The sequence below is a fragment of the Leucoraja erinacea genome, chromosome 6, assembly GCF_028641065.1.
Source record: "Leucoraja erinacea ecotype New England chromosome 6, Leri_hhj_1, whole genome shotgun sequence".
Classification (NCBI taxonomy): Eukaryota; Metazoa; Chordata; class Chondrichthyes; order Rajiformes; family Rajidae; genus Leucoraja; species Leucoraja erinaceus.
Genome location: NC_073382.1, coordinates 16,311,217 through 16,328,817, shown reverse-complemented (window position 1 = coordinate 16,328,817; position 17,601 = coordinate 16,311,217). Strand labels below are relative to the sequence as shown.

Genomic DNA, 17,601 nt, shown 5'->3' with positions numbered 1-17,601 from the left:
ATCATATGTTTTACTCTCTGTTCTAATAATATAACTGACTTCAGAAGGAAATCCAAAATAATTTGTTTTGCTATGTTAGCAAAGAGCTGTTGTTTGGTGTAACACTTTGACAAGTTCATTGCTTAACAAATCAAGAAAACAGGAACATTTGGGATTTTGAACTGAACTTAGTACTGTTAAAACTAACTGAGATATAAGTAAGGTATTTAATATATGTTCTTCAAAGTCCTGGCTATGAGATCTAACACTAACCATGCATTTGTTAATACTTTCTTTTTCCAAATTCACCTTTTTAAATGTTCTAAACATGATGCCAGGGTCGGTGTTTTGCATGACTCCTCCAGCTACAACTGTTGGTAGGTTTTGCTTTTTGTTTCCTAACCTTTAATGTAGTCAAATTTAATGAGAAGCTTTTATTGTCTTTTTAAAAAAATGTATCTTAAATAATATGCTATGCAATATATTAAACTGTTTTAGGTATTGTTAAATCGATTTGTGTAGAAACTTGTATTTCTTACCCCTTTTGATACATTTTAAATCCACTTGATAAACTGTAATAAATTTTAAGTAAATGTATCAAGATCATTGCATGCATTTGTGTATTTTGGATATTTTTAAAATATTGATTGACATTTTGGAACATAACCTGACAATAAAAACTGTTGTTTCTAACATTGAGCCCAATTGGTACTCGGAATCCACCCTAAACTCTTTCTCTAAATAGTTGAAAATAGAAAATATATTTTAAAATTAATGTGAAATCTGATTTTCTGTAGTAATTCATTTTGTGTACGTACCTGTTTATGCAACTTATTTTTTGTCAGATAACACTGAAGCTATTTTAAGTATATTAGAGAATCAAGTCTTAATATATTATGTATCAGAGTCTTCCAGAGAATTTTGGGCAAGTGGATTCTTAAAAACAAAATTAACTGATATATAATTTTTCAAAAAGATTATTTTTTGAAAAATGCTTTGCTGCTATATTTTAATCCATTATTATAGGTGGGAGGGGAGAAGTCTGGAAGAATATTTCTGGTCATTTATTCCCATGCCTTTACCTTCCTATTGTGTGTTCTCTGGGAAACCCTGATTATGTTGGCATTGGTCCTTTTTAATTGTGATTGTAATAAGCTTTTTCCTTTCTCTTTTTTTTTAATTTTCTCCCATGCTTCCTTGCTTTGCATTATGATTGCATGTCACCTGCTGGTGTAACCTCCTCCTCCCTCCACGATGGCTTTCTGCTGTGTGATATCTGCCATACCCCAAAATCCAACACATGTCATGGTTGCCATGTGCCACACCCTTGTGTTCATTGCTTCCATGGTTCCCTTCCTGAAAGTACCCTTGATGCACAGTGCTTCGCCCGCCACTGTCTCTGCAGCAACAACATCTGCCACAAGCGTTCCTTTCGCCGCAGCAGCTGTAGCCAATCAGGTTTGCTCCTTTTACAGCTTTCTTTCATAAACCCTTCACCCCACGACTCTAAACAAGTGCTCATTAAAAGATGTTAACTATTTACTAAATATGCAAGTTTTCGGATACTCAAAATTGGCTAATGCAGAAGCACTTGTTTAGAGTTGTCATTAATCCCAAACAACAGTATGTTTTTGTGTGTTCTGTGCTGCTATTATTTTTCATTAATTTCAACCTTGCTGTACTAATATTTTTGTTTGAAGTTCATTAAATCTAAGTTGTACTGTTGTTGCACCATGCAGCAAAACATAATTTATTAAGTATTTTTGGTTTGAACACAAATGAAAGTATTTCAGTACCTCATTAAGTTTCCTTATTCTTGAGTGCAGTAACTATCAGAGAAAATTTGTTTTATTTTAAAATACTGTGTTTTGAATGTTCTGTTGCATTTCATTATAGTTTTGTAACAAAACCAGATGATATGATTAGTGGTAGCATTTAAAATAAATATGGTTTTCCAAAGCTTCTCTAAATACAGTAAATTAATGAGTCAAGAAAATCAGCAGTAGTATTAATTAAACCGCTCAGCGAATGGACAGTGTGTAAATTGTAATGCCGATTATAAGTCTATTAGATTTTTGTCAAATCTATAAAAGTGTGATATGTGATCCTTCCTTCAAGGGGTGGGTTGACCAAAATGTGTTCCCAAGAATCCTGCCACACCTTGAGTTATACTTCTTCTGCAGGGGAAGAGCAAAGCTGTGATTGATGGCCAATACCTCAGAATGCAGCTTTATAATTTTGTTGCAGTTTTATGGTAACACAGATAAAATAGGAATAAATTCATCAAAACAAAATGACAACACCTCCTCTAAATAAGATCCTCAATGATCCGATTTACGTTTGTTAGTTAGAATAAAAAATAATGTACAAGTTGCTCCAGCGTGCAATTTGCTCACCCCTTTTGACAACTTCACCTTTGAGGAAAACTTCTTCCATAGATTTAGAATAGGTTTAGCTTTTCCCCCTTGTATTAATGAAGACAGGAAGAAAAATGAAGCTTTGAAGCCCATTTATTCAGTTAATAAAGTGCTGTGTTAATTACTACAAGTTTAGCTAAATAGGAATAAATGTGAAAAGATGGACAAATAGCATTAAAAAAAATAAATGTTGTTCTACCAAGCCTTTTGGCTCTTCCCCATTCTTGTAGCAATCTAGACTACATTAAAGGTCTGGGTAGTGCCAATTATTAAATTAAACCATTAAAGAATATTTAAGGCAAAGGATCTAGTTTGAGCAAAGTCTACCTGAAAGTAGAGTATTGACAACTTCAAAATTATATTTCAACAGTTAAAACAAAAGGTGAATTTTTAAATGCTAAATAGTGATCAAATGCTGTTGAAGTTGATTCATCGGAAATTTGTATCTTTCTAGCTTTTATCAAATAACTGTAAAATATCAGCAAATCTTCGACAGCTAAGAAAATAGAAATTATGCATAGTATCAAATAATCTAGTGTTTCCTCTCGATAATCTTTCAGGCAACTTTCAGCACATCGAGTAGATCTCCTAAGATGACGTGTTTCGGCTTCAAAGCTAATTAGCTCTACTTGCTGTTAGCTCTACTTGCACCACAAAACTGCAGTCCCTTTCTGTCCCCTTCCTTAAATCCCAGAGCTAATTTTCCCTTTGCAACAGTCTTAGTTTCTATGTTACAACGTGGCAAACCAAGCCTAGCATTCCAAGTTTTATGACTAGGTTTGGTAGTAGGAATTAAATCGCACTCATTAGTGTAAACAGCATAATGTGATAGTGGTAGCATATTGCAGTCCACTTCCAATGTTTGACTACGGAGGTGGAGAACAAGATGCAACTATTGCTATTTTATTCATTTGGCACAATCAACTGAGGTCAGATTTGCATCGCTATAATCATTAATTACAGATTTTTGAAGCTTGATTTTGACCTTCATCTTTTGGGTTATCTTTTTGTATCACTAGAATTTTGACTTTTTTTAAAACATTATTTGTTTCCTATACTTTACTATTGTTTGCTATGAAGTGCCATGGTACAAAATGCAACCAGGTTTAAACAAAAAGGGTAGTAATTGGGAGACATGCAGAATGCTCAAAAGTCTGGACATAAGAAAAGGAAGAAAACCAAGGGAGAGAGAGGATCATTTTTTTTGTTTTATGAAATTGTGGGTTTAGTTAATGCTCTGAATCATGACTTAAGTGCAACAAGACAATAGGAAGGAGGAGTTAGTAAAATAACATAGATGCAGCTGATCCAGAAATTCATATGTGTTGTAGGAAATATAGTGTTGAAGTTATGGATAAGCTTTGGCTTTTGAAAAAAAGTTATTGAAAGAAATTGATTAAAGCTGAGTACAAAATTCTTGGGAGTTACCCATTACTTTGTTTAATGACACAGGGAATGGGGGCTAAAATCAAGACTCTATAGTCAATTCTATTTGAAGTAGGCAAAGTTGATAAGATGACAAATATTGAAAGGTTGTGGAAGATCTTCATTGTCCAGCTACCAAAGCTACCAAAGAAAGTAGTGTTGGTTCCACTTGAGACTAAAGAATTGGTATCCCCCTCTTTTTATTACCCCTCTCAGTTCCCTGTGCCCCACCCAGATGCGCATCCATTTCTTTCACCATTCCTTTGCCCCCTCCCCATCCCCTTCCACATATTATTCCTTCCTCCATCCACAATCAGTACCCCGTTCCTGCCGTCTCCCCATATCCCCCGACTCCGCTATTTTTAAGAGCCCTATCAAGCTCTCTTGATATAAGCTTTTCTCTCACTACAGGTAGCCTCAGCATTCCCTCTTTCTATCCCTCGCCCGCCCAAGTCACAATAGCTTCTCATTTTCACTCTACAAACAGCTTACAGTGGCCCGTTTCCTTTATCATCATTACTTTTTTGCTTATCTTTCATTCATTTTTCTTTATCCTCTACATTACCATTTATATCTCTCGTTTCCCTTATCCTTAACCAGTCTGAAGAAGGGTCTCGACCCGAAACGTCACCTATTCCTTCTCTCCAGAAATGCTGTCTGTCCTGCTGAGTTACTCCAGCTTTTTTGTGTCTATCTTCACCTGTAATTAATTCCTCTTTAACTCTTATTGATTTTCCTTTCATTCTTACCCTGATAATACTGCTTATACCTATGGCTACTCATTCCAAATTTCTTATAGTATCTGAAATTTGTCCTTAAATTCCTAATTCATGAACCCCAAACTTTAATTATTTTTACATTAACCAACACTAAGGGATCACTTATCAGCACACCCTGAAGAAACTGATACACCCAAAGGAAGCGAGCATGGTCTTGGAGAGATCATTAAAGATGGTCTGAGGGGCATGTTTTTACACATAGATGGCATATGGAATAAGCTGCTAGAGGAGTGGTAGAAGAAGGTATAATTCGAATATTAAAAGATAATTTGAATAGTTCAGGAATAGGAAAGGTTTTGAGGGATAAGGGCCAAACTCAAGCAAATTGAATTAGTTCAGATTGGCATCTTGGTTAACATGGACAAGTTGGGCCGAAGGGCCTATTTCCATGCTATATAACACTATGATTCTATGCAAACTCTACACAGATGGCAGCTGGGGTCAGGATAGAACCCAAATCCTTGGAGCTGCGAGGCAGCAGCTCTGACTGTGCACACCATGCCGCCCATCTTTTAAATGCATCTGTGCTGTTCATCTAAACTGTGAGTTCCACATTCTCTTCAATCTCTGGGTAAAGAGGCTTCTCTTAATCCCCCTGTTGAATTTCTTAGTGACTATCCTAAATTTATGGATCCTAGTTTTGGTATCCACACAAGCGGAGGTATCATCAACACTCTATCCTATCAAATAATTACATAATTTCATAAAGTTCAATAAGGTCCACCCCTGGTTCTCTTGACTCGAGGATAAAGGCCCAGGTTAATACTGAGTCATGTAGCATCAGTGGAAGGGGATGGACAGACAACATTTCAAGTCGGGGACCTATTGTCAGTCGGAAGAAGTGTCTTGACCTGAAACGTCACCTGTCCTTTTCCCTCCACAAATGCTGCCTGACCTGCTGAGTTCCTTCAAAACTTTGTTTTACACCTAATATTCCATCAAACCACAGTCCTCCAGGGTTAATATTGATTTCCCATAGGTTTAGCTTATGAATTCTGTAATCATCCTGGCAAATCTTGCTTTCCAGTTTCTCTATATCCTTATGGAAACAAGAACCGGACACATTATATGTGGTCTAACCAAACTTGATATATGTTTAACTTCTCTGCTTTGCATTTCCATCCCCTAGAAGTGAAGCTCAATGTTTCATTTGTCGTTATACACGTATCGTTTGCCTTTCTACCACAGTTAGACTCCTCCTTTCATATTCAGTGGTCTTCCTATTTGTACTGAAAGGTGCTATCAATTACTCAGCTAATTTGAAATGAATTGTCCAATTACAGTTCCAGTTTAGAAGTTTATATGTACTTTGTATGTTGCTGTCGTCTTTAGAATGGGCTTAATCTCCAATACGGTATCAAATGATAATTTCCAAACAGTACCAATGATTTGCAGTCAAAATCATTTATGGACAAAAATGATCAACTTCTACTGCCCGATTGAATATGATGATATCTTACAGAAAATTTAAATTTGTAACATGGTGGTATATTGTCAGAATCTTATCAGTGTAATTACTAGGAAGTTTTATATATTTAATTTCAAACCCTTTTTCTAATTGTTTTGCCTTTATTGAATAGAAATGTCTGATCTTTTTTCCCTCCAATTACACTAACATGGTATTACAAGGGATTTCAAAAAAAATTGTTGGTTTATTGATGTTTCCAGAGATGTCCTGTAATTTGGTGTAAATGGTAACTGAATGTTGCTAATGCCACAAGTGCGTTTGTTTCTCGTAATACTTCACCAGTATTTATACTGGCACAACCTTACATTGTAAGTTGCAGGTCCCTTTCCAACAACTGCTTTAGAACCCCATTTTGGGAGTGAGGGGTGAGAGATGTGTACAGTGAGGCAGGAGGAAGAGTTCCAAACCAGTTGGGCCATCTTTCTGAAAATGCACAAGGTTGAGCAACACAATTTGAAAGGAAGTGTGTGTGTGTTCTTCATAAGTTGTTGTTAACCATATGCAATTGATCACCGATAACAAGTATTTGCTTGGAACTCCAGTGCAATTTTCAGTGGACGTTGGTAATATAACACAATATACTTTTATCACTGAATCTGAAGTTATGTAAAAGGATGTTCAATAATAAAGCAGTTGCCCAACAGTTACTGTGTAAGTAGTTCCAACTTGAGAAGGTGCTAATATTTTCACACCACTATATCACTGTTTTCTACAATAAAGTGCTCATGGCACAGTTAATAAACAATTCCCTATTGCTGGATTTTTTTGAAACCAAAAATACGGTACCTTATTAGTGTCCTGGAATGGAAATAGGATGATAGATCAACATATCTGCTCCAAAGGAGAGAAAAAATTGTATTTTAATCAAACAGTCTGCAACTTGGACATGTTATGGCATAGACATTAAATATTTCAAGTGTCAAGAAAAATCCACACATGACAAGATAATGATCAATTCTGATGTTCTTAAATTTAATGTAAATAATAGATAGACTCAGTGCCTCCTAACCTGGGGGCTGAGGGGAATTTAGTTCACAATGCTTATGTTCAATGAATAAAAATAATGCACAGAGCAATATTTACGGATGTCCTTAAGCTACTTTTGAAAAGGAAATTCAAAACTGAACGACCTCCATTTTTTCCAGTAACCTTAGTTTCAAAACCGCAGAGAAAATGCCTGCTGAGCATTTCATGCACTTCAGATCCACTCTTTGTTCATTATGATAGTAATGTTGCACTGCTTTTTATCAAAGCTTTTATATTGCTTATGCAGCTACACAAAATTTGCATGTTCCTGTTTCACTTTGGGGTTCAGCACTTAAATTCATCCAGAGTGCCTCTTGGTCATTATTGCATTTATTCCAGGGAAATGTATCATCACAGGTAGATCTCTCCCTTCCCCTTCATTCACACTGCACCCATTGTGTGTACCTAAATATATATTCAATATTTACTCTTAACTTTCTGGTTCTTTAAATTGCATTTACATTTGTCAGAAGCATCTCGCTGGCAAAGGATTGCAATAAGTTCCTGACTCATTTGGGTATCTGATGCAGAATGTTTTTGGATATGCACAATTTAAAATTTCTCTTTTAAGTACTTGGTCTTGAACCCAGAAGTTAATGGTGCTTCAGCCATCTTAAGTCAACCTATTGTGATCATGTAAGCTTAATACAGATTAAGTTGAAACCTATATATACAAAAACTTAATCTACATCTTTAATATCTCCCTTGTCTTGTGTTTAAAACTGCCTTTTTCTGTCATCGCAATGCAAAACTAAACCTAGCACTGTTTGTTTCCTTGTTAAACTGACCTACCCTATTCCCCTGTGGTATGTCTTTCAACTAACTTTCTATTCAACCTGCTGATACCCCATCCTTTATCCAAGTGAATGGAAGCTTTGCTCATCTGTCGGGCCACTGTTCTTACTTAAGCTGCTGCTTTCCGAAACATGGGAAAGGTATGCTATGGTGAATCTGGCAAAAGATGTGCTTTGCAATTTTTTTAACAATTCAGTTTACGAGTGAGACAGCTGCTATTACTGTGCCTGCCATGTTCATAATAATTCTGTTCTATAATTGTGCTAAGAATGTAGCTTTCTCTCACTGGCTTCTAACTGAAACTGGTCAAAAGATGATATGTAAGGCCTTAAAAAAATCATCTCATCCCTGATAAATGGCTGCAAGCACTGAATGCCATAACCAACTACTGTAACTTAATTTATGTTCTACCCATGAGCATTATTGCTGTATACTATAGTTTCAGACCAAGTATAGATTTTTGAGAAATCTAAAGTACATGTTTCGGAGGTGTCTGCTAGAAAAATATATTGGCCGCTCAATGTTGTTGTTCATGATTTTGCCCAATGTTTAGGATTTACTCAAAATGGAAATGTGTACATTACTATTTTACAATTGACGATTATTTTAAGAACCAGTATGTTAGTAAAAATGGAAATATAATATTCAATTATATAATTGGCCAAATTCAATTAATAACCTTCGCCGAACACCTCCGCTCGGTCCGCAATAACCAAGCTGACCTCCCGGTGGCTCAGCACTTCAACTCCCCCTCCCACTCCGTCTCCGACCTCTCTGTCCTGGGTCTCCTCCATGGCCACAGCGAGCAGCACCGGAAATTGGAGGAACAGCACCTCATATTCCGTTTGAGGAGTCTGCATCCTGGGGGCATGAACATCGAATTCTCCCAATTTTGTTAGTTCTTGCTGTCTCCTCCCCTTCCTCAGTCCCCCTGCTGTCTCCTCCCATCCCCCAGCCTTCAGGCTCCTCCTCCTTTTTCCTTTCTTGTCCCCGCCCACCCCCGCCCCCGATCAGTCTGAAGAAGGGTTTCGGCCCGAAACTTGCCTATTTCCTTCGCTCCATGGATGCTGCTGCACCCGCTGAGTTTCTCCAGCTTTTTTGTGTAACCTTCAATTAATAACCTGTTAGTCTGTTGTTTTTACCTAGTTTTTAGAAGACAGGAAATGATTCCTTATTTGAAAACATTTCACCAGATCCAAATAATAGATTTTTGTGGTTAATACCTTGGGAGCAACTAATATTTTTTTTCTTGTTCAGTTTACATATTGTATAAAATATTTGGTACATCACCTTTGTGTGAGTTCTGCTTCGTCATTGCTCTATTGTAAAAATATTTTTCTTACCATTTTGCTATTGCATTGTGAGTCTCTGGTTCTGATTCTTGGTACAGACAGCCTAGTGGGAAATGTTCATGACCTGCTTCACAAAATTTGCACAGAAGATAATTTAAAGTTCACTAGAATCCAAACGATGGCAGAATAATTCTTCCACCCTTCATAATTCGTGTCACATATCTTAAATTTATTTTCGTTTCCAACTGATTTAAGGAAGTTCCAGTCCCTCCTTCATCACCATGATAGTACATCACTCTTTGCAGTTGATGCATGCTCTTGTGCTTTAATTGTGTTAGCATTGTAGATCATAGGGATAACACTGATTTGTAGGTGCACCAACAATAAACTGCACAGCATTAACCATCCTCCACTTGCTTCAGTCAACTGAATGAGCTGAAGTTAGGATTCTTGGGAACGTATTCTTGAGATCATCGGCAAATATTACACAACTTATTACAATTTATTCACAAACATTTCGAGAGATTTAGTTAATTATTTTGCAAAATGGTGTTTACCACCCTTGCTTCCTTTTATCATATCTACAGTGCCTTGCAAAAGTATTCATACCCCTTGAACTTTTCCACATTTTGTCACGTTACAACCACAAACGTAAATGTATTTTATTGGGATTTTATGTGATAGACCAACACAAAGTGGCGCATAATTGTGAAGTGGAAGGAAAATGATACATGGTTTTCAAATTTTTTTACAAATAAAAAACTGAAAAGTGTGGCATGCAAAAGTATTCAGCCCCCTTTACTCTGATACCCCTAAATAAAATCCAGTGCAACCAATTGCCTTCAGAAGTCACCTAATTAGTAAATAGAGTCCACTTGTGTGTAATCTAATCTCAGTATAAATACAGCTGTTCTGTGAAGGCCTCAGAGGTTTGTTAGAGAACATTAGTGAACAAACAGCATCACGAAGCCCAAGGAACACACCAGACAGGTCAGGGATAAAGTTGTGGAGAAGTTTAAAGCAGGGTTAGGTTATAAAAAAATATCCCAAGCTTTGAATATCTCACGGAGCACTGTTCAATCCATTATCCGAAAATGGAAAGAGTATGGCACAACTGCAAACCTACCAAAACATGGCCGTCCACCTAAACTGACAGGCCAGGCAAGGAGAGCATTGATCAGAGAAGCAGCCATGGTAACTCTGGAGGAGCTGCAGAGATCCACAGCTCAGGTGGGAGAATCTGTCCACAGGACAACTATTAGTCGTGCACTCCACAAATTGGGCCTTTATGGAAGAGTGGCAAGAAGAAAGCCATTGTTGAAAAAAAGCCATAAGAAGTCCCGTTTGCAGTTTGCCACAAGCCATGTGGGGGACACAGCAAACATGTGGAGGAAGGTGCTCTGGTCAGATGAGACCAAAATTGAAGTTTTTGGCCTAAATGCAAAACACCATGTGTGGCGGAAAACTAACACTGCACATCACCCTGAACACACCATCCCCACTGTGAAACATGGTGGTGGCAGCATCATGCTGTGGGGATGCTTTTCTTCAGCAGGGACGTGGAAGCTGGTCAGAGTTGATGGGAAGATGGATGGAGCCAAATACAGGGCAATCTTGGAAGAAAACCTGTTAGAGTCTGCAAAAGACTTGAGACTGGGGCAGAGGTTCACCTTCCAGCAAGACAAAGACTCTAAACATACAGCCAGAGCTACAATGGAATGGTTTAGATCAAAGCATATTCATGTGTTAGAATGGCCCAGTCAAAGTCCAGACCTAAATCCAATTGAGAATCTCTGGCAACTTGAAAATTGCTGTTCACAGACGCTCTCCATCCAATCTGACTGAGCTTGAGCTATTTTGCAAAGAAGAATGAGCAAAAATGTCAGTCTCTAGATGTGCAAAGCTGGTAGAGACATACCCCAAAAGACGTGCAGCTGTAATTGCAGCGAAAGGTGGTTCTACAAAGTATTGACTCGGGGGGGCTGAATACTTTTGCACGCCACACTTTTCAGTTTTTTATTTGTAAAAAAATTTGAAAACCATGTGTCATTTTCCTTCCACTTCACAATTATGCACCACTTTGTGTTGGTCTATCACATAAAATCCCAATAAAATACATTTACGTTTGTGGTTATAATTTGACAAAATGTGGAAAAGTTCAAGGGGTATGAATACTTTTGCAAGGCACTGTAGATATGATGAAAGGAAGCAAGGGTGGTAAACACCATTTTGCAAAATAATTAACTAAATCTCTCGAAATGTTTGTGAATAAATCGCCCCCTCCTCTTTTCCCCTCCTCCTCCTCCTCCTCCTCCTCTCCCCTCTCCCCCCCTCCTCCTGTCTCCCCCTCTCCCCCTCCCCTCCCCCCTCCCTCCCCCCTCCTCCTCCCCCCCCTCCCTTCCTCTCCCCCATCCTCCTCTCCCTCCTCCCTCTCCTCCTCTCCCCCCTCCTCTCCCCCCCCCCCTCCTCCTCCTCCCCTCCCCTCCTCTCCCCCCCCCCCCTCCTCTCCCCCTCCTCCCTCCTCCTCTCCTCCCTCCTCCCTCCTCCTCCCCCCCCCCCCCACCTCCTCCCCCCCCCCCCCCCCTCTCCCCCCCCCCAACTCTCCCACCCCCTCCCCTCCCCCCCCTTGTCTCCCCCCCCCCCCTTCTCTCCCCTCCCCGGCCTCTCTCCTCTCCCCCCTCCTCCTCTCCCCCCCTCCTCCTCTCCCCCACTCCTCCGCTCCCCCATCCTCTCTCCATATACGCCATCTGAAAATTTCATGCTTTATTTCTCAAGTTATTACTGAAAATGTTCAAAAATCTGACAAAACTTTGAAAGACGACTGCCTTTCGCTGATGACGCCACAATGGGTCTGCGCCATCTTGCTCGCGCTGCCCCACTGCTCCCCGTCCCGCTCCTCTCCCCTCCTCCCTCTCCCCCCCCTCCTCTTTCCCCTCCTCTTTTCCCCTCCTCCCCTCCCTCCTCCTCCTCCTCTCCCAAGCCCTTCCTCCTCTCTCCCCCCACCTCCTCTCCCCCCCCTCCTCCCTCTCTCCCCTCTCTCTCCTCTCTCTCCTCCCTCCCTCTTTCATTCCCTCTCTCCCTCTCCCCTTCTCCCTTCCCCTTTTCCTCTCTCTTTTATTTTTCCTATATTCCCTCCCTCCCCCCCCCCCCTCCCCCCCCTCTCTCCCTCCCCTCTCTCCCCCCCCCTCCCTCCCCTCCCTCCCCCCCCTCCCCCTCCCCCTCTCCCCCTCCCTCTCCCCCTCCCTCTCCCCCCCCCCCTCTCTCCTCCCTCCCCCCCTCCACCTGCCCCTCCCCCCCTGTGTCCCGTACCCCCCCCCCTCCCCCCCCCCCCCCCTCCCTCTCCTCTCTAGACGCGCCTGTGAGTTGGGGGCTATGCATGAGTGGATAGGGCGGGGATGGGGTAAAAGGAGCGAATGAATAATATTAATATAATATTAATATATCTATGGGTGGTGGTTAGTGTGTGTGGGGGGGTTAGTATGTGTGTGGGGGGGTTAGTATGTGTGTGGGGGGGTGGGGGGGTTAGTGTGTGTGTGTGACACCGCAGACTGCCCCCACCACTGCGCGTTGAGGGGACGGGACACAACAGGTCCCACTTGGTCTAGCATCCCTATAAAAATAACCTTTGCTAGTTTTTGTTATAAGGTAATAACTGCTGCTCTGTCATGAAGTAATTTAATAATAATTTCTAATCTCTTGTCCCAGTGCTTCCAGTTGGAAATTAGGTCTCTGATACAATCTTGGAATAGTGTGCATGACAACAACCGGTAATAAGTTAGAAAACCCAAGATCTTGATGGGTAATAGAATGTATAGTTTGTGTAAATCGTTTGACATATTGTCATGCAGCAGTCTGTGGTTAGTTTTACAACCATGTCAAGAGTAATGTTACAGATTGCCAGGAGGTTTCAATTCATCCTATAAGAAACTGTAATTCTTCTAACTGAAAGGAATGTGTTTGATACTTTAGGGTCTCATTGATTTAAAAGAATCAATTTAATCAAAATAATTTGGCTTTATTTAAACACTGGGTACTGATTGCTAAAATAGAATCTTGAACATGTAAGTTAAAATAAGCAGCTTTGAATAACACGATTTGATATTCCACACACCACGTTCACTTGTCGAACTGAATAAAGATGATGACTGTGGTAAAACAGTGTGAGGAAACTGGGTTTAGTAATAAAAATAAGAGCTTGGACAAATACAGTACAATTTTATCTAATGATCTCTGGCAATCTGGAGTATATTGGCAATTTGTTAATGTTTAAATCAATAACCCGGAATGTTTCTTAACACTGATCTGTATATTAAACCTGATGAGGTAGATTGAAAGACGCTTCTTAAAGGAGAAAGGGAGATTTAGGAAGGAAAGTCTGGAGCTTATGGTCAAAGTAGCTGGAAGGACAGAGCTTTTAAAATTGAGGTAGTGCACGAAGGTGCATGGATCTCTCTGGGAGTATTGCATTGCCTGAGTCCAGTCAATGCCTTGGTCACCAGCAATCGGGTGTAAAGGTAGACTTCTGTGATATGAAGGGAAGTAATTGGATTAAGGATTTAAGGCATAATTCATTTACCCATTTTTTTCCTTTCCATCTTTTGCCTTCTATTTTCATCATAAATTCAAATGGTCTACATTTATGAATGTCAACTTATGGAGCTGTAGTGACACCAGTGATTCATTTAGGCTTGCAGCTTAATGTGTTTAATTAAGAAAAAGTGAGGGAAACAATGGAATAAAGCAATAATGTCATCGGATGAATACACATCGCACTTTTATTCGATTCAGGGTAGTAATCAACAAAATGTTTAATATGATACTTGGATTTGAAAGAAAAAATTGGTATGGTTGAATTAATTTGGCACAAAGATTAAGTCATTTCAATGGTTTGATGCTGAAGGTTAGAACTACATAATTAACTTTGGTAGTACAGTTTGTGTATGGTTCTGACGATGGTATGAGAGCGGAGACAGGTAATGCACAATGAAGGTGATAAAATGGTGCACAGAGCTGAATGTTTAAATTATAGGTATAACTAATTAAGAAAACCCATGAACAGGAATCAATGGTATCAGGATCAATTATGTTTATGAAAGTATCTTTAATACAATACACAGTAAATTATATATTTTCTTCTAATAGTGGATTATGAAGGTAAACTGGAACTTTACATGTTTTGGGGCCCAAACAGCAACTTTGGAAGGCTAGTGTTATAAATAAGGTAGTAATAGAATGTTTATTATATCCAAACATAAATGAAAGCTTGGCACAGCAACTGAGAGATAAGGTTCTTAAAAGAAAATCAGGAACTGGGGACTAAGTTGTGTGCAGTTGCTCAAGGTCGAGCAGAATATCCCTGTAAAGGGCCTGTCCTTCTTGGCGATTTTTTCGGCGACTGCCGGCATCATATCAGGGTCGCCAAAAGATTTAGAACATTTCAAAATCCAGCGGCGGCAAAAATTGTTCCGACACTTTAGGAAACACCGTGCATCAATACGTCATCACGCCGCGACTTTTTCGGTGACCTGATACGTCAGTCAATTATGCCAGCAGTCGCCGAAAAAAATCGGCAAGTGAGACAGGCCCTTAACAACCCTTTGATCTTGAGGATACAAATGAACCCAGCAAGACCTAGTTTGACTTCCCCCTTCCTTTTCACCCATATTTTAACTTCTGGAATGAAACATTTTTCTCCTAGTAATCTAGAAGCCTTCACATGCGAGTCTGGTAACAGTTTTTCCACATAAATTAGGTGTTCTACTTTGTTTCTTCTTATCATCTGGAATTGCTTAGAGTTTACCCAGTACTACTGGTAATAACTATGTTTAAGAAGGAACTGCAGATGCTGGATAATCTAAGGTAGACAAAAGTGCTGGAGAAACTCAGCGGGTGCGGACTTTTGATGCCAAACCGACTTTTGATGCTGCTGCACCCACTGGTACTAACTACTTTGGTTTAAGTTGCATAAGCCGCCTCGTATACCTCTTCAACCAAATGCATCATAGGTTTTACCCCCGTATTTAATTATCTCCATTCCACAAATGCATTTATGTCACTTATTCTGAGTTGTAATTTTGCATTCTAACCATTGTTAGGGTGAAGATTTTTTTTAAAGAATTCTATAATTGATTCACTAATGACTAGTTGCATCTTCCAATTATGGATCCTCTTTCACTCCTACATCAAACCCCTTCACTTTTAAAGACTTTTGCATCATTGCTCAGCATTTTTTAGAACAGTTATTCCCTCCTGCCCCATTTTTCTTCCCAATTAAAACTTCACGTTATGATCTCTTAATCAAGCCATTAATTAAAAATGACATGATTGATTCCAGGGTATATCATTCCGAAATAAGACAAAAGATCCTCATAGGTGTTCAGCTGGTCAGACAGCATCTGTGCAGAAACATAATTAATGTTTCAGGTCAGTGATCAGAACTGGAAAAAAAGTTAAATAGAAAATGCCTTTTAAGGTTCAAAGAAAGGAGGAGGTTGAGAGGAGAACAGACGGTTTGCTCTGGGATGGAGAAGTGATAAGAATTGAACAAGTTGATAATGGCATTTAGAGAAGACTCAATTTTATCTTTCATTTCACCAACCTCTGTATCCAACACATCATCCTCTGACATGATCCCACCACCAGTCACATCTTCCTCTCCCCACCCCTTTCTGACTTCCACAGAGATTGCTCCCTCTGCAACTTCTTGATTCATTCATCCCTTCCCACCCAAACCATTCCCTCGCCAGGTATTTTTCTGTGCAACCGCAGAAGATGTAACACCTGTCCCTATACCTCCTCCCTCTCCATCCAGGGAATGCAAAAGTCCTTCCACGTGAGACGGAGATTCACGGGCTACTTGGCGACCGTTTCGCCGAACACTTGTGCTTGGTCCGCCAATGCTTGCAGAATCTCCCAATTGCTATCTATTTTAACTCCTCTTCCAAAACTGACTTTTCTGTACTGAGACTCCTTCATTGCCAGAATGAGTCCACACTCAAACTGGAGGAACGGCACCTCATATTCCACTTGAGTAGCTTACAACCTAATGGTATGAACATTGAATTCTTCAATTTTAGGTACCTACATAACCCTCCCCCTCTTCCTCCTTTCCCAATATAACCCCTCCCCACTTCTTCCCCTTCCACTTGCACCTTTTTTTCCTCTCCACTTCCACCTACATTCCTTCCTGGTCAATCGATCAAGATCCTGCTGCAATTTTTCACAACCATCTGCACTATCTGCAAAACCACGCATTTTTGTATCATCTGCAAATTTGCTAATGTTGACGTGTATGTTCTGATCCAAAGCATTGATATAGATTACAATCAGCACCGAACCCTGAGGCACACCACTAGTCACAGGCTTGCAGTCCAAGAAACAACCTTCCACCATCACCCTCCGCTTCCTTCCATGAAGTAAATTTTCTATCCATTCAGCTATCTCTCCTTGGGTCCGATGCAATCTAACTTTCCAGAGCAGCCTACCATGTGGAACCTTGTAGAATGCTTTGCTGAAGTCCATCTGCACAACATCTACAGCTTTTTGGTAACGTCTTCAAAAACACGATCAGATTTCTAAAACATGACCTCCCACGTACAAGACCATGCTGATTATCAGCCCTTGTCCATCTAAATGCCTGTATATCCTCCATCAGAATACTTTTTAGTAAAATGAGAAATGAAAGACACCTCTTTCTCAGGCCTCATGTGGGTATTCCTTTCAAATGAATATAAGTATGTATTGAAAAGATCCATGTTTGTTTTTTGTTACTCTCAGTCATCGTGATCTAAATTATTCCCACATAGTGTTGAATAAGCAATTGACAAAATCTAGCGCTCTCCTACAATCCTGTATTTTCATTCTTGAGATCATGAGAGAACCGTTTTCCTAATTTTCTTAATGTTTCTCTTTGCCAACATCACTAGCTTGATTGGCTGATCAATGTTGTTTGCTTTAACTTGCTAGCATCTACAGTTCTTTGTTGCTACAAATTGCTTAGCATGTTTGTAATTTATCAAGATTAGCCAGATTAAAGTAGTATTCAAATGCTTGTGAGATGTTCTAAAGAGGCACGAATAGTGCTAAACGCATGCAACTCCTTTCCATTATACTGAGGTGCTGTCAAAAACAACTTGTTACAAAAAGGGGGATCCTCCTACAAAGTACTAAAACTTGACTGAAGGGAGCAGGCACCATAATTCCAAATTTGCTGCTGACACAAAACTAAATGCATTTGGAACCCACAGTAAGGAGGAAGAAGATATTACAAGTCTTTGAGGGGAGATAGACAAAGTTGAGTTGGGCAAGAACATGGCTGATGGAATATAATGTGAAAAATGTGGTATTCAATTTGATGCACAAAAAATGGTGACAGACAGGAAAATGTTGTTGTTCCAAGGAACCCAGAATACCCATAAGCA

The 17,601-nt window shown here is 39.7% G+C and overlaps 1 protein-coding gene across 11 annotated transcripts in view; it reads left to right on the top strand.

Moving 5' to 3' along the window:
- Positions 1–17,601, top strand: part of mbnl2 (muscleblind-like splicing regulator 2) — a 145,710-nt gene that overhangs the window by 120,794 nt on the left and 7,315 nt on the right. For 8 of the 11 annotated variants that reach the window (XM_055636681.1, XM_055636680.1, XM_055636685.1 and 5 more), the window contains 3 exons: positions 318–356; positions 1,343–1,437; positions 5,029–5,142. In XM_055636681.1, coding sequence (XP_055492656.1) covers positions 318–356; positions 1,343–1,437; positions 5,029–5,139 — 245 coding nt within the window. In that variant the 3' untranslated portion in view covers positions 5,140–5,142. The remainder of the gene's footprint in view (positions 1–317; positions 357–1,342; positions 1,438–5,028; positions 5,143–17,601) is intronic. The other 3 variants (XR_008723589.1, XM_055636687.1, XM_055636686.1) reach the window with 3 other exon arrangements.